The 24570-nt window shown below is 36.2% G+C and overlaps 1 protein-coding gene across 5 annotated transcripts in view; it reads right to left on the reverse strand.

Annotated features, from left to right (window-relative positions):
* Positions 1–1418: 1418 nt before the first annotated feature.
* The window catches only part of LOC115220879 (peptide methionine sulfoxide reductase MsrA), a 41380-nt gene continuing 18228 nt past the window's right edge, over positions 1419–24570 (reverse strand). For all 5 annotated transcript variants that reach the window (XM_029791064.2, XM_029791067.2, XM_036510497.1 and 2 more), the window contains 4 exons: positions 13471–13566; positions 12162–12226; positions 7975–8103; positions 1419–2106 (listed from right to left, as the gene is read on the reverse strand). In XM_029791064.2, coding sequence (XP_029646924.1) covers positions 1807–2106; positions 7975–8103; positions 12162–12226; positions 13471–13566 — 590 coding nt within the window. In that variant the 3' untranslated portion in view covers positions 1419–1806. The remainder of the gene's footprint in view (positions 2107–7974; positions 8104–12161; positions 12227–13470; positions 13567–24570) is intronic.

Raw genomic sequence — 24570 nt, forward strand, 5'->3', positions numbered from 1 at the left:
GTCCTCCACCATCGCAAGACAACTGATGTTGGTATGTTTACGTCCCCGCAACTTAGCGGTTCGGCAAAAGATAGCAATAGAATAAATACTAGGCTTAGAAAGAACAAGTCCTGGGATCGATTTCTTCGATTAAAAGGCTGTGCTCCAGCATGGCCACAATCAAACGACTAAAACAAAAGAATATATTTATTTATTTGTTTCAACTGGAGCACTGCCTTAAATGGTGTCTTTTGCCGAACTGTTAAGTTACAGGAATGCAAACACACCAGCATCGGTTGTCAAGCGATAGTGGGGGACAAAACAGACACACATAAATATATATATATGTATTTTATATATTATACTGGAATTCATATAGAATAGAAACTGGTGGGTTCACGCATATACATACTGACACACATCACATACATATATACATACAAAAGCAAACTTAAAATTTCAAAGAGAATTCTATCCTTATGTATGTATGCGTACTCACCATTTTTCATTTCATGCCATATTTCAATATAATCGTAATTTACACTCATTTAAAAATACTCATTTTTCGGTAAGTTATGAGGAAATAAAGCCAACTCGTGTGAATTTTTTGAAACTCATCTCCCTACACCTGGAATTTTTTTTTTTTTTCACAACAAACTCTGATAAGCATACTTGTAAATGATTTCGTTAAAAAATATCCATTTTTTTCTGGAAATCATGAGGAAACTAAGTTGGGCTGGGGAATACTTGTATAAGTATGTTCGTTGCTTTAACAATGGTAACTATATTTACAATATTTTTTCACCATAAGTAATACTAAAATTAATAACTGGCACTCCGTCGGTTACAATGACAAGGGTTCCAGTTGAACTGATCAATGGAACAGCCTACGCATGAAAGGAACATGCATATAGGTGAGCACTACACAGACCCTTAACGTAGATCTTAATGTACCCTTAACGTAGTTCTTAGGGAGATTCAGCATGACACAGAGTGTGACAAGGTCGGTCCTTTGAAATACAGGTACTACTCACTTTTGGCAGCTGAGCAGACTAGAGTAACGTGAAATAAAATGTTTTGCTCAAGGACACAACGTGTCGCTAGGAATTGAACTCATGACCTTGTGATTATGAGTCGAATCCCCTAACCACTAAGCCATGTACCTTCACAATACTAAGATTATATTGCTATTAAATATCTACATTTCAGCTTGCTTTGCTTCACTTTCATTTCGTATGTAACATTATCTGATTATATAACTGAATGTTATATATAAACAAACAATGCATTCCTTTCATATGGTTTGCATCATTAGAGGGATAATAATGTGAATGAGATTGGCTCAATTTTCCACTACACATAAATGTAGATAGGATAACAGTATTTACAATATTATGTTTGGTAAACAAAACTAACTGTATTGAAAATCAATCAAAATGTATGCGTGTATATATAAAATTTATTAGCAATATTTAGCTAGTTATTTTTCATTGCTTTATAAATGCACATTCTTTCAACATAATTGCAATTCATTGGATATGTCTATTTTACGTTTTCCACGGTTGACCTTTGAGCTTCCTTCATGTTGCCATGTTGCATTTCTTGCCAGTGTTCTTTTCATATGCATGCCATATGTATAATTATGTATATACATCATAGGAATATCAGATACAATGATGTCAAACCAATGTAAAACATGCTATCTTAAAGATAGCATGTTCACACTAGTATGCATGTATGTATGTGTGTGCATATGTGAAAGTATGAGCTCACAATATCTTCCAGATTACAACCTATAAAAGAACATCTCAGCTATCTCTAGTGGCTTCACAGTTCTTCTCGTGGACAAGAGACACCTGTACCCCCCAGGCCACAATAACCTGAGGGGTTTTTATGCAGGTATTGCTGGTGGTAATCTTCGGCATAGTAAAACTGTGTTGCTGGACGTATTTCAGTGGTTATAGCTGGGAAGCCTTTTTCTTTTAGAGCTGCCTCATACTTTTCTTTTGTCTCTTGTGCTTCCTTCAACTGCTGCTCACCATAGCAATAGATGGCTGACCGATATGTGGTACCAATGTCATTTCCTTGTCGCATTCCCTGGGTTGGGTTGTGACTCTCCCAGAATATCTGTAATAATGATAACAAAAATAATAATAATAATAATAATGATAATAATAATAATAATAATAATAATAATAATAATGATGATGATGATGATAATAATAATAATCAAGCAGGATGTGCAAAAGATTGTCTTAACAGGAATGTCTTTGATTTTTTCTTTGTCTTTTTTCCCCATATTTTATTCTGTCACATCACTTTGTAAGTGAACAATCTGGTGTCTTTATTTTAATGGCCTACCAATGTATACAATGAGTTTCTTTGCCCTAGGTGTGAGGAAGACACTTGGCAAGAAGAAGAAGGTGAAGGGGGAGGAGGAGGAGGGGAGGAGGAGGAGGAGGAGGAGGAGGAGGAGGAGGAGAAGAAGAAGAAGAAGAGAAGAAGAAGAAGAAGAAGAAGAAGAAGAAGAGGAGGAGACTCCTTTTTAGTTAAAGTTGCAGTTTTAAGTTGGCCCAGAGTTATCTTTCTTTGGTACTTCCCAGAATGTTATTAAGAGTTAATGTGAGGGTAGGTACCCTGAATGATAAATGCAAACCAGAGAAGATGAAGGGATAATTAAGTGTTAATATATTTAACATTATATGCTGATAGGGTGAAGTAGGAACCCAGAAGGATAAATATAGACCAGAGAGTGCACATATAAAATAGATCAGAAAAGACCAGAGATAACTAACTTTAACCCTATTATGCTATGATCCTGGTATACAAGAATAGCATAAACGAAACCTCTACTGGGTTCCCAGCAAAGAGATAATGAACAACTCACACAGAAAAAGAAGGTAAATTACTAAAAATTGACAATTGGTCACTTTCCAGCTTTTTAGTCAAGTGTGTTTATGACTCATTGTTAAAGGTGTTCGCCACAGTTGCTGTTTATTTTTGTTTTTCATTTAAAAAAAAAAAGAAGACAATTTTGCAATGAAACGAGCGGTTGATGAACCCAGCACTTCATCTTAGTTAGTTAGTTAGTTAGTTAATTTGGCTCAAAAGCAAATAGCAAGGCCATGTAGGGGGACATGGAGTTAAGTACAGGGTGGTGTTCATGTAAAGAGTTCAGGCCACTTGAGGTCCAGGGAGGCTTTGAACAAAGCGGTCGTCGGCATCTTCACCATCTCGTCTGGCAGCTTGTTCCACGGATCCGCAACCCGGACAGAGAACACTCCTCTCCTTCGATTGAGATGAAATCGTCGCAGGTAGAGCTTTTCGGAATGACCCCGCAGCCGACGCTCCGGAGCAGGAGTGAAGAACAGCTCTTTCGAGAGGTTACACTTGCCGCTTATGATGTTGTGGGCGAGAATGAGATCACCACGGTGGCGGCGTTTTTCAAGAGAATAAAGGTCGAGCGTCCTCAGCCTTTCTTCGTAGGACAAATTTTTGAGACCATGAACCATGCGGGTAGCCAGCCTCTGGACTCTTTCGAGATGCTGTATGTCTTTGAGGAGATAAGGAGAAGAGGCTTGAATCCCATACTACAATATGGGTCTCACCAGCGTGACATAGAGTGGCAGGAATATGGCTGCTGTGAGCATTCCGAATGACCGTCGAATCAAAAACAGAATTCCGCGCGCTTTGTTGGCAGCATGGACGCACTGGGCCGAAGGCGAAAAGGTGGAATCCACCAAGATACCCAGGTCCTTTACCTGATCGGTCCTCTCCAGCAGCAGACGACCCGGCTCGAAATCAAGTTGAGTTGCAGGAGTAGAGCCGACAGGCAGATGACAGCACTTTGACACGTTCAGACACAGGTCCCAATCGTTAGACCACTTCCAAATTTGGTGGAGGCATCAACGAAGATCCTCTATACTACCGCGAGGAGCAACCAGTTTGATATCGTCAGCAAATAGAAGGGTATGTTGCGTGAGGTCGTCGGGCAAGTCATTTATGAAGACTAAGAACAACAAGGGCCCAAGCACTGAACCTTGAGGCACGCCACTGCTCGCACTGGAGACGTCGGACCGCGAACCATTAACTTGAACTTGGAAGGAGCGATCTGAGAGGAAGGCACCAACCCATCGTACAATATCCGGATGGAAACTATATGCTTGAAGCTTGACAAGTAGTAGGCGGTGGTTTACCGAGTCAAAAGCTTTGGCAAAGTCCAATAAAACGATGTCAACAGCATCACTATCATCGAGGATGCGCGTCACCAATTCTTCCATTACTAGTAAGTTGGTCAAGCATGATCTCTTCGGCACGAAGCCGTGTTGGGAATCAGTGATCAAGCTGTGTTTAGGAGGTGGAGCATCATACTTTTCTTAAGGATGGTTTCGAACATCTTGCTGATTATTGATGTAAGGGAAACCGGTCGGTAGTTAAGCGAGTCTTCGCGGCTCCCTTTCTTGAAAATTGGGCAGATTATCGCTGTTCTCCAGTCTGCAGGTATAACACCCGTCGCCAATGACATATTGAATAGTCGTGTAAATGAGCAAGGCCTGGACTCTTTGCAGCTGAAGAAATTATTGATATTTGCACTTATGCAGGCAATGAGAATGTTGAAAGTGAAAGTGATGAGGGAAATAACAATTCAAGAGAACAAATACAATTGCTGAAAATAGGCTTCATCATCATCGTTTAACGTCCGTTTTCCGTGCTAGCATGGGTTGGACAGTTCGACCGGGTTTTGGGAAGCCAGGAGGCCACACCAGGCTCCAGTCTGATCTGGCAGTGTTTCTACAGATAGATGCCCTTCCTAACGCCAACCACTCCATGAGTGTAGTGGGTGCTTTTTACATGCCACCAGCACAGGTGCCAGGGGAGGCTGGCAGCGGCCATGATTGGTTGGTGCTTTTTACGTGCCACCGGCACAGGTATCACAACTACAATTTCCATTTGATATTTATTTTGATGTTGATGTACTTGACTCAATAGGTCTCCTCAAGCACAGCAGGTCACCCTACGATCCAAGGTAAGCACAGCAATCCAAGGTACTTACGATGGGCTGGGGCTATGCAAAACTGGTGCGGGAAACAGCCATGAGCTCACATTATTTGTCAGCTTATCTATTTTTTCTATTTGTGATTCTGTGCATCAGTTTGTCTGCAATGAACCCCTATGGTAGTTGAGAGACCTATTACTGTCATTCTCCTGATACCTTTTGGTGATTACTTTGCTTGTAGCTATTTATATGCAGCTATTTATTTTCTTGCTCAGGAGACCAAGTGGTGGATAAAGTCAGACACAGGAGCCCAGATCTGAGAGGGTTAATGCTAATGTTTTTAACGATGTTTGAAACTAGTTAAAGAAGAAAAAGTTAAGAGGTTTTAAGTGGTGGTTATTTTTATAAGTTTACTGTAGTTGAGAACTAAATAAACTGTTTCTCATTTGTTATCACTGGCCTTTTAAATATTCTGTTTTAATGCAGACGTCAAGTTTCTTTCAGCAAACAAGAAATAGTTTGGCTGCTGTTGTAATAGTTTGTTGCTAGGATACACTATCTGTAAGGTGAATTTTGGATTATATTTTTAAATTAATATAGCTGAACTTATAAAATTTGAGGCATTCTCCCAGCACATCAAATACCTGAAAAATGCATACATTTCTGTATGTTTATAAATCTGATAAGCAAATGAATGATTATATTTTGCTGAGGAAAACAATAAAGCTGAAACTTATTTCAAGTTGTCTCCTTATCTACCAAAAATCAGATTATTTTTTATCCTTATTACGTTTCTAATTTATATTTATAATAAAAAGGGAGCTGTGAGTCACGTAATTTCAAAACCTGTTTTGCATTGTTCTGTTAATTTCGAGTTGTCTCCCTGAGACTTGTTAGGGTTATTTAAATATTGTTCAGCAATGTTTATCATTCCTCTATACACGTTGCTGTGCCCAGTGAAGGTGTACTCAGAATCCACCTTCTGTACCATGGCCATGTGCTACAGCTTCAGGCCCCACAGGTTTGCCCATACACAAGTCTCTGGCCTACAGTCATACACATATACAAGCCTTTGTCTTACAGGAATGCTCACACTCCAACTACTGTCACACAGACATGTTCATTGTCACTCTTTAGTCGAAAGGCATCCTCAAGCTCATGCTTGTGGGCCACAAGTTGGAGTATAAGTTTGCCCATGAGTCAGAGATTAGAATCTGAGTACACCAGTCCCCAAGCTCACTGGCACACTCACAATCCAGCCTCAGTCCCACAAGTGTGCTCATGTACTAGTATAAACATGCCGGAGCCATGCTCATATTTCCGCATCTTCTGCATCACAAGCACACTTGCGTATCTTTCTCTGTTGCACAACCATGTTCGTACTTCAGCCTCTAGTTCCCAAGCACACATGAGCACTAGCCCCAGGCCCAGAGCCATGCTAATATTTCAGCCTCTTGCACACAAGCACACTTGCACACCAGCCCCTGACTCAAAGCTATATTCATACTTCAGACTCTGGCCCACACAAATCTGTGCACCAGTTCCTGGCCCAGAGCCATGCTCATACTTCAGCCTCTGGATCACAGGCACACTAGTGTACCTTCCTCTGTTGCAGAACCATATTCACACTTCAGCCTCTAGCCCACAAACATACTTGAGCACATGAATAAATAAGCATTACATTTAACAGTAATTTGAATTCTAAAGCAATGAGAAATAAAGTGTCTTGCTCAAGGACAGAACACGATGTTGGGAATCAAACTCACAACCTTACGATTGTGATCTGAATACCCCTAGCCATTAAGCCATGTGCCTTCTCATGGAGATCAAAGAGCTAATAATCCTTTTCCTCTCTGCTATAGGCACAAGGCCTGAAATTTTGGTGGGAGGGGACTAGTTGATTACATCGGCCCCAGTGTTTTACTGGTACTTATTTCATCAGCCCCGAAAGGATGAAAGGCAAAGTTGACCTCAGCAAAATTTGAACTCAGAACATAGTGATGGGTGAAATACTGAGTATTTTATCCAGCATGCTAACGATTCTGCCAGCTCACCGCCTTAAACAAAGAGCTAATAATGACAATAGATAAAAAATAAACGCGCCCTTTTAAAGCCTCCAGTTTCCTGGTTTCTATGGCATATGTGTCTCGCAGCTGGAAAGGACGCCAGTCCATCGCAGCGTTACTCACTTTTGCCAGCTGAGTGGACTGGAGCAATGTGAAATGAAGTGTTTTGCTCAAGAACACAATGCGTCGCCCAGTCCAGGAATCAAAACCACAATCTTACGATCCTGATGCTGACACCCTAACCACTAAGCCACGCACCTCCACGAAATGCACCCTTTTAAAGCCTAGACAGTCTCATGGACCCGGTTTCCTGGTTTCTATGGCATATGTGTTCCCCAGCTGGACAGGACGCCAGTCCATTGCAGCGTTACTCATTTTTGCCAGCTGAGTGAACTGGAGCAAAGTGAAATGAAGTGTTTTGCTCAAGAACATAACACGTCGCCCGGTCCAGGAATCAAAACCACAATCTTATGATCATGATGCTGACACCCTAACCACTAAGCCACATGCCTCCACAATAAGGAAAAGCAAAAAAAAAAAGAGAGAGAGTTGGGGAGGAGGAGATGAAAAAGTAAGAGAAAGAGGAGTCAGATATTAATGAAGTGATGATCCCAGCTGTGGTAAATAAGAAACCGCTTCATAAGGTAAGGGCCAAACAACTGAATTTCTTGGTTGTGTGATGAGGAAAGAAGGCCTGAAGAATTTAGCAATGACTGGAAGGATTGAAGGCAAAAGAAGCAGGGGAAGAAAAAGTAAGTAGGATGATATGGCTATCAATCTTGACAAACAGGTTGAAAGAAAGGGGCATTAAACGTCAGGAACTATTACAGAAAACAAAGAATAGTGAATTGTGGCTGGACATGATCACCATTGTGGATATGGCACCTAAAAAGAAAGGAAGGGAGAAAGAAAGATCCAACCCAAATTACTGACCTTGAGTAGTTCCACGTATTTCACCTCACTAGGGTTGAACTGCATACGTACAACTTCCGCGTGACTTGTTTTCCCTGAACACACTTCTTTATATGTTGGGTTCTCTGTATGGCCCCCAGAATATCCAACCTGTCGGAGAAAATTTTGCTTCGTTTTAGAATAATACAGTTCTATATTTAAGATATGAGGAATTATTTACATTATTTACATTTGGTGTGGTGGTTAAGAGCGCAGGCTACTAACCCCAAGATTCTAAGTTCGATTCCAGGTAGTAACCTGAATAATAATAATAATAATAATAATAATAATAATAATAATAATAATATAATAATAATAACAACGATGATGACAATGCTAACACTGACGCTGCCAACGCCGCCGACAAAAAATACCTTAGGAATGAGAACCCAAATTTGAAATTTCACGACACCTGATGAAGGTTGGAGGGTATATAAGCCGAAGCATTGTGTTAAGAATAAATAAGATGAGGACAAATATCCGTCAAGTGTAAATAATGTAAATAACAGAATAATAGTTTGAAATTTTAGCATTTAAGCCAGCAGTAAGCTGGAAGAAATACCACTAAGAATAATGTTGTGGCAAGAGTCATTGACACCCCTGGCAGATTGGAGAATGGACTGGTCGAACTCTTATAAAGAGTAGAGATCAGTAGTAGAGAGAGAGTTCTGGTAGTCTTGAGAAGTACACCATGTGAACACATTGGTTAAACCTCTGCCACACAATTTATTTACATCAATCTGTGGCAGGATATAAAATATAATAATAATAATTTTCTTTCTACCATAGCCACAAGGCTTGAAATTTTGGGGGATCGGGGGTGGGTAGTTGATTACATCAACCTCCAGTCCTCAAGTGGTACATATTTTATCGATCTAAAATGATGAAAAGCAAAATCAATCTCTTTTACTACCATAAGAAAAGTGCTGTCAGGGAGATTTTCTTATGGTAGTAAAAGAGTAGTTTAACTGCTATTTCTAAATTTCGGTATGTGGTGAAGCAAATTTTGCTAAACCCTAATTATAATTATACTCATAATCATAGAATTTTTGCGTGTATACATATATATATATATATACATACACACACACACACATACATATATATATATATATATTTCTTTACTACCCACAAGGGGCTAAACACAGAGAGGACAAACAAGGACAGACAAAGGGATTAAGTCGATTACATCGACCCCAGTGTGCAACTGGTACTTAATTTATCGACCCCGAAAGGATGAAAGGCAAAGTCGACCTCGGTGGAATTTGAACTCAGAACATAACGGCAGATGAAATACGGCTACGCATTTCGCCCGGCATGCTAACGTTTCTGCCAGCTCGCCGTGTGTATATATATATATATATATTAACAATTAAGGAACGGCCATAATAGGCCATTCACCCACTAGAAATAACAGCCAAAGCTTCTACCGCAAATAAAGATTAATTCCGTAAACAGGAGAAAATTAAAAAAACATTTACCCTGTAATTTCTTGTACGGTATACCGTTTCATCCGCTGTTTAATGGTAAACCAACCTGATTAAATTTAATTAATCAGGTTGGTTTACCATTAAACAGCGGATGAAACGGTATACCGTACAAGAAATTACAGGGTAAATGTTTTTTTAATTTTCTCCTGTTTACGGAATTAATCTTTATTTGCGGTAGAAGCTTTGGCTGTTATTTCTAGTGGGTGAATGGCCTATTATGGCCGTTCCTTAATTGTTAATGTTGAACTTAAAAATGGTCTATGACTATTTAATTTTTTCCCACTGGGCCGCTGGTGGCAATAAAATTCTACAAAATTTTCCTTGCCACCCTATATTGATTAATTATATATATATATATATATACACACACACACACACATACAAACATACACATATACACATGCACACACACACATATATATGCATGTGTGTGTTTTTAGTAAGAGAGAGAGAGAGAAAATTATATGAGTATTTGAATATATATGTGTGCTTACATAATAAAATAAGTTTCAAATCCGTGCACATGTGTGTGTGTGTGTGTGTGTGTGTGTGTGTGTGTGAACATATGAGTATATGAATACATATATAAATGTATGTGTATTTCTATTATTCATTTAATGGTTTCAGTCAATGAACTGTAGCCATAATGGCTTTTTAAGTACTTTGAATAAGTACTTCAAGTACCTATTTCAATCTCATTGTTCGCCCAACCCATGTAAGCATGGAAAGCGGATGGTAAAATGGTGATGGTGGTGGTGGTGGTGGTGCTGTTGCTGCTGTGTGCGTGTGTGTTTGCACACATTTACTTTAACACTGACTTGAAACTGGTCTTGTATATGTTTTGCTTTGGCCCCCGTAATGCCTTGTAAGTTATTGGTCAGACAAGGATAAGGGTGAAAGAATATATCTCCTTTAATTGTCCCTTTAATATATCTCCTTTAATTGTCCCTTTAATTGTACAAAATCTGTGATAAATTTTCAATCCTTTCCGTTGATAATTCATACCTAGTTCTAGGATGTGTGTGTGTGTGTATGTATGTGTGTATGTGTATGTGTTTGTAACTAAAATACAAGTATGATATAAGTTTTTATGTATGTATGCATAGGTATATATAGGCACAGGCATGGCTGTGTGGTAAGAAGCTTGCTTTCCAACCACATGATTCTGGATTCAGTCCCAATGGATGGCAGTGTCTTCTGCTATAGCCTTGGGCTGTCCAAAGCCTTGTGAGTAGATTTGGTAGACAGAAACTGAAAGAAGCCTTTCATCATCATCATCATCATCATCATTTAACGTCTGCTTTCCGTGCTCGCATGGGTTGGACGATTTGACTGAGGACTGGTGAGCCAGAGGCTGCACCAGGCTCCAATCTGATCTGGCAAAATTTCTACAGCTGGATGTCCTTCCTAAAAAGAGTAACAGCAGTGAATTTGCCTTTAGAAAAATATTTCAACTGACCTATTCCTAATCATTGCTCGGTGCTGATACTGTTTTTTTTTTTTTTAATTCTGACCAGGCAGTCCATTGGCACAACTCACTCACTGATGTTGACCATGTTTAGATAAAGGTATGGATTTGAATCTGCCCAGAGTTATCTCTCTTCCGTATTTCCCAATGAGGAAGACTGAACAACCAGAAACATGTATCTGGGAATCTGATATTGGGAACCACTGAGCAAATGGGCAGATATGGTGTTTTTACACCTTTTACCACAAAAGAGATTTTTTTCTCCACAGTAACTGCAGTGAATTTGCCTCTCAAAATATATCACAAATATATTTTAACCTAAAGTTCCTTTTTTATATATTTATTTATTTATTTATTTATTTATTTATAGATAGATAGAGAGATGGATGGATGGATATATAAATTACTATTAATTGTATATATTGTTATATATTAAAGATAAAGATAAATTCAATTGTTCAAAACATGAGTTATTGCCCCTTATATAATAATAATAATAATACATAAAGAGAAGTTTTTTTTTTGGGGGGGGGGGGTCTTTCACTTACACTTCATTATATAAGCTATTCATATCCTCCAGAAAATTATACCTAGCTTGATTTCTAAATTAATCTCATTCAGTATAACAAAATGCACTCATGATTTAACACACTCACCGGTAAAATTTCCACTTATTTCTTATTTTTATTTTCCTAAAATTTTCGTTGTGTCTTATAATCTTTTCGATAGGAAAATAAAAATAAGAAATAATTGGAAATTTTACTGGTGAGTGTGTTAAATTATTAGGCACAAAAAGAAAATGACTCTCCCCAGACACAACAGAATATGCTTCAACACACGAACTCATATAAAGAATCTTGCAAAAGAGAGAGAGAGAGAGAGAGAGAGAGAGAGAGAGTGTGTGTGTGTGTGTGTGTGTGTGGTGTGTGTGTGTGTGTGTCTGTATGTGTGTGTGTGTGTGTGTGTGTGTGTGTGTTTCATTATCTAGACATCACATGATGGTTGCAAACGAGCATCATCATACAAGTGAGGTTATTCATCTCCAGCTTTCTGTGAAAAACATGTCTAGTGATGAGAAAATATTACCTTGCTTGGTAACAGGCAATGCTTGGCAACAAGAAAGGCGTCTGTCTATGTATAAGAAATGTACTTCAATAAATTCCATCTGACCCATGCAAGCACGGTAAAGTGGATGTTAAACAATGACTTACTTGTGTAGAAAAAACACCAGGCACATTCCAGAACCTTTTCTCAGCACCCCAGAAACAACCCATACCTGAAACAAAGATTTCATTCTGCATTATACACACATGAGAGATAAATATCATTTAATGCACAGAGTATAAAGATACGAGCCTAAAGATGCTTGAAGACACAAGGCATGTTATGAAAAATTGTCTAGACCCCGTGTCTCCAAAGCATGAAACCATTGGTAGCTCATATCTTTATATTATGTACATTAAAGGATATACAATAGTGCCTTGATATATGAGTTAATTTGTTCTTGGAGACCACTCATAAATGAAAACTCATAAAGCAGAGTGATAATTTCCCCTAGTAGCAATGTTATAAATTGTAATTCATTCCCAGAAAAATATTTTACTTATAAAATTTATAATACTCGTAAATAAATGGCAAATAAACAGAATGTAAAGAATATTTAGGCAAAATTTTTTAAAATGTCAAAATTATTTATAATGTAAAGAATATTTTAGGCAAAATAAAAAAATGTCAAAATTATTTATAATGTAAAGAATATTTAAGGCAAAATAAAAAAAATGTCAAAATTATTTATAATGTAAAGAATATTTTAGGCAAAATAAAAAAATGTCAAAATTATTTATAATGTAAAGAATATTTTAGGCAAAATAAAAAAATGTCAAAATTATTTATAATGTAAATAATATTTTAGGCAAAATAAAAAAATGTCAAAATTATTTATAATGTAAAGAATATTTAAGGCAAAATAAAAAAATGTCAATTATTTATAATGTAAGAATATTTTAGGCAAAATAAAAAAATGTCAAAATTATTTATAATGTAAAGAATATTTTAGGCAAAATTTAAAAATGTCAAAATATTTATAATGTAAAGAATATTTTAGGCAAAATAAAAAAATGTCAAAATTATTATAATGTAAAGAAATTTAGGCAAAATAAAAAAATGTCAAAATTATTTATAATGTAAAGAATATTTTAGGCAAAATAAAAAAATGTCAAAATTATTTATAATGTAAAGAATATTTTAGGCAAAATAAAAAAAATGTCAAAATTATTTATAATGTAAAGAATATTTTAGGCAAAATAAAAAAAATGTCAAAATTATTTATAATGTAAAGTATATTATCATTATTATCGTTTTCTGAATCACTTTCTCATGTTGCATTTGGTGTACAGTGACTGTCTGTAGATGTTGTACTGGGTGTAGACTGACAGTGTGTATATATTGTGTTCAGTGTTGTGTAGATGGCAAAACTGCATTATTATTATTGATATTCTGAAGAGATATTCTGGAACTTACCAAACATTGCATTCTCAAGATGTTCTGGAAATGGCTCGACTGTGGTCCTTTTATGGACAGCATGTGTTGACGAAACATCCATTTTATCAGCTCTTCCTGTGGACAGAACATACAGGTATACATTAGCAATATATCACATTGTATATCATGTGTGTGTGTGTGTGTGTGTGTGTTATAGAGTGGGGAAGCAAAACTTGCCTTAAAAGTTAGACTAATATTTCCCAACGACCACTACACCAAATGTTATGAAACCTAATGCAGAACAAAGAATACATTGTCAGTTAATAATAAACATTTTTTTTGCAGGAAGAGTTGAGAATATGACTGCGTAGGAAGACAAATGCCAAAGAGTATGTGATTTGGTCCATGCACAAGTCAATCCGAAGAGGATCCCAAGCATAGTTGGAGTATTCTTAGGCACAGTTTATAAAGTTGAGAAGAGAATGGACATGGGCAACAGCATTCAGAGGAAGTCTGGCAGCAGTGGGGCCAACAAAAAGCAGAATCAAGACTTCATCAACACCCTCATGGTCCAAAATTTCAATGAACCACATCCATGAGGAAGCTGGTTTCTAAACTTGACCATCAGACCAGCTGTGAATGATGACTTGGGCCTCAAGCCCTACACCAGGACATTCTAAGGACTGGATGTATTTTACCTCTCTCTTCTATCTTTTCGTTTGTCCAAGAAAATATTTCTCCACATTTCCTATTTTACCCTCATTCTGGTCTAACAACCCTCCATGCTTGTTTTAGTTCGGTTTCCTTGTATGTCTCCACTGTCCTCTTTTTGTTCCCAACTTTGACCCTCCATAAATCCAAAATTTTATTTTGGTACTTATGGGAGCAACTGTCTTCGAAGACTCATACCATTGTTCAATGTTCGAAATGAGGAGTAGATAGACAGCTGACAATTGATGAAGCGTCGTTCTTTATGTTACTTGTCCTGTCTTCCATTTGTTTCTTTTGTTGTTTGCGTATTGAACTCATTTGTTTTTGTATTTCATGTTGTTTATTGTTGGTGACATCCTATACCCATACATGTATATATATATATATATATATATATATATATATATATATGCACATATATTATTATTTGATTGAATGCCACGCATCCATTTCCAAGTAAGCTTATCTTCATCTTTTTGATATGACTGTACTCTATACTGTTTACTCCCTTATCTTTTTCTACCCTTCACTGCTTTCTATCTGTCTCTCTCTCTCTCTTCCTCTCCCTTTTTCTCGCTCTCGTTACTCACATGTGACCATCATCCATCTTTCTTTTCCTCACATGAACTTCTTTCTTTTCCTTCAGGACTGTCCTAAGGACTGGATGTATTCTACCTCATTCTTCTATCTTTACTCTTTTCAAAGAAAATATTTCTCCAGCATTCGCTATTTTATCCTCATTGCAATCTAACGAGTAGACAAGCAGCTAGCAACTGATGAAGGATCGTTCTTTATGTTACTTGTCTTGGTTTCCATTTGTTTCTTTCATTGTTGGTGTATTGAACTTATATATATATGTATATATATATATTATATATATATTATATATATAATATATATATATATATATATATATATACGTATATATGTACATATATATATATATATTACACACACACATACATATATACATATATACACATACTTATATGCACATATATATATATATACACACACACGTATATATATATACACATATATAATATATATTGCATATATATATATATATATATATATACACACACACATACATACATACATACATATATATGAAGATGTAGGTGGAAATATCTCATAATTAAGTCTAAGAAATTTCAGTTTAAGAGGGAATTTACTAAAAGATTATATAAAGAAAAATATTAATAGTACATCATGTAATATTACAAAACATTTTATAAAAATTATAAAAATTTGAAGTAAAAACAGTCTGTCTTCTGTCTGGTGGTGAAGAACATGTTTTGAGATTGGTTGTAGAATTCAAAGTGTTAGAGAATGAAAGCAAGGGTGTCTATTGTCTAATCTAAAAGAAATCTTTGAGTGTTCCTGTCAAAGGAGTGGCTAAAAAGCCTTTGTTGAATGGGTTTTATGTCCACCTGTGCCTCTGTGTGTGTGTGGAGGGGGTGTATTGTGTTGAGTGAGCTTTCAATATGTTTTGAAAAATGACCAGCTGTGAGTTGATGGGTGAGTATGTTCTGAAAAATTTCTTGTTGAGTAAAAGAATTAGGATTTTTGTTTGGGTTGGATGTATTCTTTTGAGTGTCTCCACCTGTGAGTATGTGTGTGTGGCCACCAGCTGTGTGTATGTTTGTTTTTGTGATGTTTTCATTTTTGTGTATGTGTGTGTGTTTGTGCAATATTTTACTTTTTCTGCATGTGTATATGTTTGTGTGTGTGTGTGTGTGTGTTCATGATGTTTTCTATTGTATGTGTAAGTGTCTGTTTTTTTTGTGTATGTGTGTATGTTTGTGTGTGTGTGCATGTGTTTGTGTGTGCAGGCATATATACTCTTTTACTTGTTTCAGTCATTTGACTGTGGTCATGCTGGAGCACCACCTTTAGTAGAGCAAATCGACCCCAGGACTTATTCTTTCCAAGCCTAGTACTTATTCTGTCAGTCTCTTTTGCCGAACCGCTAAGTTACGGGGGATGTAAACACACCAGCATCGGTTGTCAAGTGATGTTGGGGAGACAAACACAGACACACAAACAAACACACACACACATATATATATATATATATATATATATATATATATATATATATTATATATATATATATATATATATACATATATATGACGGGCTTCTTTTAGTTTCCGTCTACCAAATCCATTCACAAGGCTTTGGTCGCCCAGAGGCTATAGTAGAAGACACTTGCCCAAAGTGCCATGCAGTGGGACTGAACCCGGAACCACGTGGTTGGTAAGCAAGCTACTTACCACACAGCCACTCCTACGCCTATGTTTATTGTGTATATATGTATATTGAAAAATGATTTAGGTCATGGAAAGTATTTTTTTAAATGATAATATGTATAAAATTGTTTAAATTTTTTTTTTTATATGTGCCTGTCCTTATATCCAGTGGTGGACTGGGTCTAAAAATATTGGTTTGCCAGGAGACTAAGGGAGCCCACCTGAGACTACAAGGAGGGGAGGCCCACCCTCAACTCTGATGCTATCATTTATTTTATTTTATTTATTTTTTGTTATTTTTTGTTAAAAGTAATCTTTTCCACTGTCTACAAACACAGCCAGGCTGAAATAATTAATGCATTCTTCTGGGAGTGAATAAAAAATTCTTGTACTTGAGGGGATGGGCCCCTTAGATACTAACATAGGTTCCCATATATGGATGCTATTGGCGCAGGGGCCCACTTGCCATCAGGCAAGCTGACAACCTGGCCAGTCTGCCACTGTTTATATATTGGTTGTGGCTGGGTCTATTCATTTGCCATTACATTCTGAGTTCAAATTCCGCGGAGGTCACCTTTGCCTTTCATCCTTTCGGGGGGGGGGGGGTCGATTAAAAAAGTACCAGTTACACACTGGGGTCGATGTAATCGATTTAATCCCTTTGTCCCCTCTGTGTTTAACCCCTTGTGGGCAATAAAGAAATATATATCTAATTGTGGTTTCTCCTTGTGGAGCAAATCCGCCACCCACAATACAGACAGTTAAAGGTGAGTGAACACATAGAAAGGTGTGCCAGGAATCTTAATCCCAATTTCCAAATCTTCCCCTTCTATCAATATTCACAGAACACCACAATGCAACAAAGGTTGAATAAAGAGGCATTTTTCATCAATAAATATCTCCCCCAACTAAATATGAACACACAACTCAATACAGAACACCACTAACCCCTATACACTCCCTACATCATTCACATTTCTAAATCCAGAACTACTTACCTCCCTTACAAATAATCCAGAACTATTTACCTCCCTTACAAATAATCTTTTTTCTCAGGAACTATTAGACCTGACACCATGTATTAGCCGGTGTATACGAAGCAATGAATAGCTTTGCAGAAACCATGGTATGCTTTGTTTTCTGACTTTATAATCACGTCAATAATAATGACTTTTATGACTTCCTCAGTCCATCTAAATGTATATATTTGTCGTTACCTTTCATAAAAAGCCCTTTTTTTAATTTACAATGTGCATTTTCGTTGATTTTTCATATTTTACCTTTACATTTCCACGTGTATTTTATATTTTCTTTTTATAATATATTTCTACTATCTATATATATATATATATATATATATACATGAAATATGAATTAGAGATAAAACCACTATTAGGCAACTCAAAAAAAAATTTTATTATATTTATATTATTTGTTATTTATGTATTGGTTTATGTCTATCACTGTTTGAGTTGCCTAATAGCGGTTTTATCTCTAATTCATATTTTATATATTTATACTGAGAAATTTGATTTAATCCTAAATCTAATTTTTCCCTGTAAGTTTGGAGACATACTCCCTAATATTATTATTATTATATATATATGTGTGTGTGTGTGTGTGTGTGTCAAACCAAGACTTATCTCCGCCATACTGAATTAATTCGACTTTGTCCCTTAAAATAAGTATATATACATTTGGAAAATCCTGGAGGGTCTTGTCCCAAACTTTGGCATTCAAAGTTACCCCAACCGCAGAATGGGGCGCCACTGCATGGTGCCAAAGATTCCAACATCATTATCAAAATACAGGACCAGATACTGCAACAGCTTGGGTTTCAGAGGACCACAGCTCTTCAACATCCTCCCTAAATGCCCGAGAGACTTGCATGGTGTGGATGTGGGTTTCTTTAAAACTAAACTGGACCTCTTCTTGTCAGGGGTCCCAGATGAACCTACCTCTTGGCAGGAGACACAGATGCGGGCAGCGGCATTGAACTCCCTTGTTGACCAAGTGCCACGTATCAGAAGTGGATTCACATACTAGTGTAGCTCATTCAACGGTGGTGCCCCAGCATGGCCGCGGCCATCGGGCTGAAACATTTTTAAGGATTGAAGGATTTTATATAAATATATATATATATATATATATAAATACATATATAATGATTATAAATTTAATATATATATACATACATATATATATATATATATATATATATATATATATATATATATACATCTTTCTTTCTTCCCTGAGCATCTGCTAATACTTTACATGTATCATCTTTACGCTGTTGCTTTTTTTGGTGTGCTTATTCTTTGCTTTTGGGATTTACTCTCTCCCTATACATATATACACATATATAAACACACACATACATATATATATATACATACATATATATATAAATACATATATACATACATACACATATATACATATATATATATACATACATACACATATATACATATATATATATACATACATATATACATACATACACATATATACATATATATATATATACATATATATATACATACATGTATATACATATATATATCTATCTATCTATCATCATCATTTAGCGTCCGTTTTCCATGCTAGCATGGGTTGGACATATATATATATATATATATATATATATATATATGCATACACACATATAATAATAATATAAGGGAAAATTATTCCAAACTTGCAGGGAAAAATTCAATTTATTGAATTGATAAAAGGTGTTTTTTTCTAATGTATACACACACACACACACACACACACACACATATATATACACACACACATATGCCACAAACACCAAACTCTACAGTTAAAACTCTCAATGAAGAGACTCTTAAGGAACTAAAAGAGACCAACACGAATTTGAGACTTCTAATTAGCAAGATCGATTAACTCACTCACTTTGCACAAGAGGCAAAAGAAAAAGAAGAGAAAGAACAATCTCTGGAACAACTCAATCAACATTTGTCTGAATTCTGCACCACTCTTCATTCTTTATCTCATAATAATTATTTAAATGAAAATCCATCTACAGATGATACACAAGACAGAGCCACCTCCAGGCTTACACTATCTATTAAAAACAGCATTATCGACATATGGAATGAAGAACTTAAAGCCAGAAGATTTTCATTCTGGAATATGATTAAAAATAACCACAAGGCAGAAATTTATGAATGCTGGTTAAATTCTACACCAATAATTTTGCCTCATAAATTCCAAATTAAACGTATTCCAAATGAGCAGGACCTGCAAAGACAATTAAGGGAGAAACTAACACTGGAAAAAATGAAGACAGAAATAGAACCCCTTAAGCTTAGAGCGCTAAGCAATGAACAAAAATTTAAAAACATAGATAAGGAAATCTACAACGAATTCAAGAAACATTCAGATGGTCAAAGCTTGGAAAGTGTTATTAAACTGGGAAAGACAAGCCAATTTCTTTTTTTTAATTACGAAACACAGTTCAACATAGAAAACACATCGGATAACCCCTTCCTGAAGAAAAATAAACCAAAAAATATCACAGAAATGATCCCACGCTTATCTAACACAAAACTACAGACGATCTAAGGGACACAACTCCACCGACTTAACCACGCTTACACCCCAAAATAACTTTTAAACAACGATCAGGAATTGAGCCCATAATAGAAAAGCTGGGCGTAATCCTCAAGACATCCCACATACAAATCAAAGGTCCCATCGAAACCTCCAGACCAACCTAAACTTTTGGGAACCAATACCTACAAATACACCCCCATCATCTCACAATCAATGGAAGAATTTACCTCCGAGATTTAACCCTCAATATGGTTACTTCAATCATTCAACTAAACACAACCTAACTAGACGACATAACGTCTCCCTCCAACCATGCTACAATAGTAAAAATAAATTTAACCCAAACCACATCGACCATAGACAATATAACAACCCTCGTTACAACCATAATCTAGTCCGCTACAAGATGTATTTCAAAACATGTGTAGACGTGTCAACTTTTGTATTGAAAATGAAGGACGACACTTTCAACACTTCTTATAAAGTCTTTTAAAGTCTAATATATTCTTTTGTAAATAATAATAATAATAATGAAATTATTGTATACAGTGCTCAGGTGCACCACAACTTGTCAGAGTATAGTACAAATGTCTGGAAAGCAAACAATGCATGAGTCAGATACATGCTTGTGTATGTATGGAGGGGAGAAAATCAGGTGTAGTGTTGGCGAATCTCAGAAAGCATGGAAGTTTTGAAGGATGCAGTGCTCCGACAACTAACAACCGATGCCGGCAGTCTGTTCCATGCTTCAGCAACTCTCAGCGTGAAAAAATGTTTCCTGAAGTCATGGGAGCTGTGCTGTTTTCTGACTTTGTAAATATATATATATATATATATATATATATATCATCACATGTGGGATGTTGACAATTTTTTTCCCTCCATCTTCCTCTTCTCTTGGACTTTCCTCTGTCTCCTGTTTCTGAAGAAGAGCTTTCCTCGAAATGTAAAACAACTTTTTTCTTTCTTCCCTGAGTGTCTGTTTATACTTTGCAAGTACCATGTCCTCGCAGTGTTGTTTTTTGCTTCTTATGCTTTTTCTTCGGTTTTTTTTTTTTTGAATTATATAAACAAACAGACATACATACTTATATATATAGGTGCAGGTGTGGCTGTGGGGTAAGAAGTTTGCTTTCCAACCACATACTTCCAGGTTCAGTTCCACTGCATGACACCTTGGGCAAGTGTCTTGTACAATTGCCTTCAGCTGACCAAAGCCTTGTGAGTGGATTTCATAGACTAAAACTGAAGGAAGCTCCACGCGTGTGTGTGTGTGTTGCATGTATGCATGTGTGTGTGTGTGTGTGCATATGTATATGTGTGTGTGTGTATGTATATATATATATATATATATATTCATGAAATAAGGATAAAAATAATGTTAATGACAATTATCAGGTAGTCAGCAAGGAAAAAAGCAATGTATAGCAATTTATATATTAAATTAATAATTACATATATATTTTTTTTTTTTTTTTTTACTTGTTTCAGTCATTTGACTGCGGCCATGCTGGAGCACCGCCTTTAGTCGAGCAAATCGACCCCGGGACTTATTCTTTGTAAGCCCAGTACTTATTCTATCGGTCTGTTTTGCCGAACCGCTAAGTGACGGGGATGTAAACACACCAGCATCGGTTGTCAAGCAATGCTAGGGGGACAAACACAGACACACAAATACACATATATATACATATATACGACAGGCTTCTTTCAGTTTCCGTCTACCAAATCCACTCACAAGGCATTGGTCGGCCCGGGGCTATAGCAGAAGACATTTGCCCAAGATGCCACGCAGTGGGATTGAACCCGGAACCATGTAGTTGGTTAGCAAGCTACTTACCACACAAGGAAGAAAGTCAAACCAAGGCTTATCTCTGCCATACTGAATTAATTTGACTTTCTCCCTTAAAATGATTATATATATATATATATATATATATATATATGATTATTAATTTTATATATATCTATATACACACACACACACCACACACACACACGCCTATGAGTATATATATATATATCATATATATATATATATATATATATATAATGTACTGATCCGTGGTAGAAAATTCAACAAAAAATGTACTCCATCTGGTGAGAGATAAATATAATTTATATAAAGGTTACAATACATGTATTAAAGTGCTATTAATAGTTTCATATGTTGAAAAAACTCAAACATATTCTTCAGATGCAAACCACATATCATAACAAACTAAAGAAATTGAGTAATAAAAGAAACATGAAAAAACTATCTGCATTTTCTATATGCTGCCTCCTCAGTTTTTTTCACATCTCTTCTATAATTCAATTTCTTTAGTTCATTATGATATGTGGTTTGCATCTGATGAATATGTTTGAGTTTCCTCAACATACAAAACTATTAGTAGTGCTTTGATATATGTATTGTAACCTTTATATAAATTATATATATAAGTATATAAGGGGCAAAGATATGAAACTAACCACCTTTATTTTTGTGACTCTTCCATGGCACAGAAGTATTTTTGACTTCTACTTTTAGTGATGCAGGTGCATCACAGTACCCTTGTATGTATATATATATATCACGTGATCACGTGACCGACCAGTCCATCAGATGTAGTTACACATCGCTGGTCACAATGTGTTCGCATTGTTTTTAGCCTTCGAATGACGCCACCCCACCCCCGCTGACTAAGCGAGCAGGCCAACAGAAAAGAGTGGTGAAAGAGTACAGCAGGATCACCACCCCCCGCAGGAGCCTCGTGGAGCTTTTAGGTGTTTTCGCTCAATAAACACTCACAACGCCTGGTCTGGGAATCGAAACGCAATCCTACGACTGCGAGTCCGCTGCCCTAACCACTGGGCCATTGCGCCTCCACGCACACACACCACACACACATATTATAATATATGCATGTATGCATGTATGTGTATGTATGTATATGTATGTATATATACATACATATATATATATAATATATATATATATATATATATATATATACTAGCAGTATCGCGCCAGCGTTGCTCAGGTTTGTAAGGGAAATAACTATAAAGCATTTTTAGAGAGTTATAGCCAAAAAATGGAAAAAATGATGGTAAATTTTTTTGAGAGTTACAAAGGTGGAGTTGCGTCCCCTAGACAGTTGCGGTTTGTGTTTCGATTCTCGACCCCATGTCGAATTTATCGATTTTTTCAGAACTGGGGGAACTTTTCAAAATTTTCACTGCTGCGTTAGTTTTTGAATTATGACATTGGGCTAGTGTGTGTCAAGTTTCATCAGAATCGGTTGAAAGCCGTGGTCAGGGTGAGGGTACAAGCAAACAGACACACAGAAACACGCACAGACAAACTGCCGTTTATATAGAGAGAGATATATATTATTATTAATTTTGCCAGTACGGCTGATATTCACTGCCACTAGTGATGGTATTTTGATAGTACTATCACTCTTATATTTATTTATAAATACACACACAAACACTCATTATATCCATATATGTATCAAAATCTACATGGGACATTTATCAATATGAACCAATAAAGAAAAAAAACAATCTACCTCTTCTCTCCATGTCTCCCCTCTCCCCTACTAATAGAGTTTAATTCATAGTCTTCCCTTCCTCACTGCCTCATTCTCTGTGGTCGCTTACGTTACATTCTATCTCTCTCTCTCTCTCTCTCTCTCTCTCTCTTCTCTCTCTCTCCCTCTCCTCTCTATCCCTCACACACACACAGTACATCTGTCCTGATTCAATCCCAGTCTAAAAACTTGATGACAACTAAAGATCAAACAAACAGAATGTAGTATAGAGATAAATAATTTTTAATCTCTTAATATGAAAGCAATAACAAGAAAATGATTAATCTTAATCTTAATCCTATAATGCCTGTAGCTCATAATCCTTGATGCTTCAAATGCAAAATGTTTTAGAGAGAAAATGACAAGAACCTGAAACCTTGGACAATCTCTAAGGATTCATTTACATATAAACATTATTGCATGCAATAAATTATATCTGGCAGTTGTTGCACCTTTTACAGTCATGTTTTTCGATGTGACAAAATTATCTTTTTGTTTTTGCCCCCACCCGTACGTTGTTTAGCTTCAGCTCAACCCTCAGTGAATAGCCCTACAATTAAAGGATTTTCAACTATCTCCAGTTCATACTTATCGTTTTGTATATTTGGATTCACACTGTCCAAAATGATAATATATATCACTTTTGTCATTATTTGTACTTTGTTTGAGTATAATTCAGCCAATGAAAGTTCCAGCGCACCCACATATAAGAGCAATATTTTCAACCTGTGCTTTTTACATTTTGATATTTTCATTTGATAAGATGGTTAGTTCTGTTAAGATCCTCAAAACAAATGTAATGAAAAACTCAAAAAATAAATAACTTGTTTTCTGAAATTATTTCAACAATATGAAACTCTTTTTGATGTTACAGCTTGAATCCAAATTTGTGCCACTTTATGCAATATAATTTAAAACAGAAAAGAAAAAAGGCAGCAAACAGTTTGGCAAGGACTGCCAAACTGTTTTCCTTTTCCTTTCTGCCTTAGTAGTTACCTAGTGGCTCAAGG

Source organism: Octopus sinensis, linkage group LG17, assembly GCF_006345805.1.
Source record: "Octopus sinensis linkage group LG17, ASM634580v1, whole genome shotgun sequence".
Taxonomy (NCBI): Eukaryota; Metazoa; Mollusca; class Cephalopoda; order Octopoda; family Octopodidae; genus Octopus; species Octopus sinensis.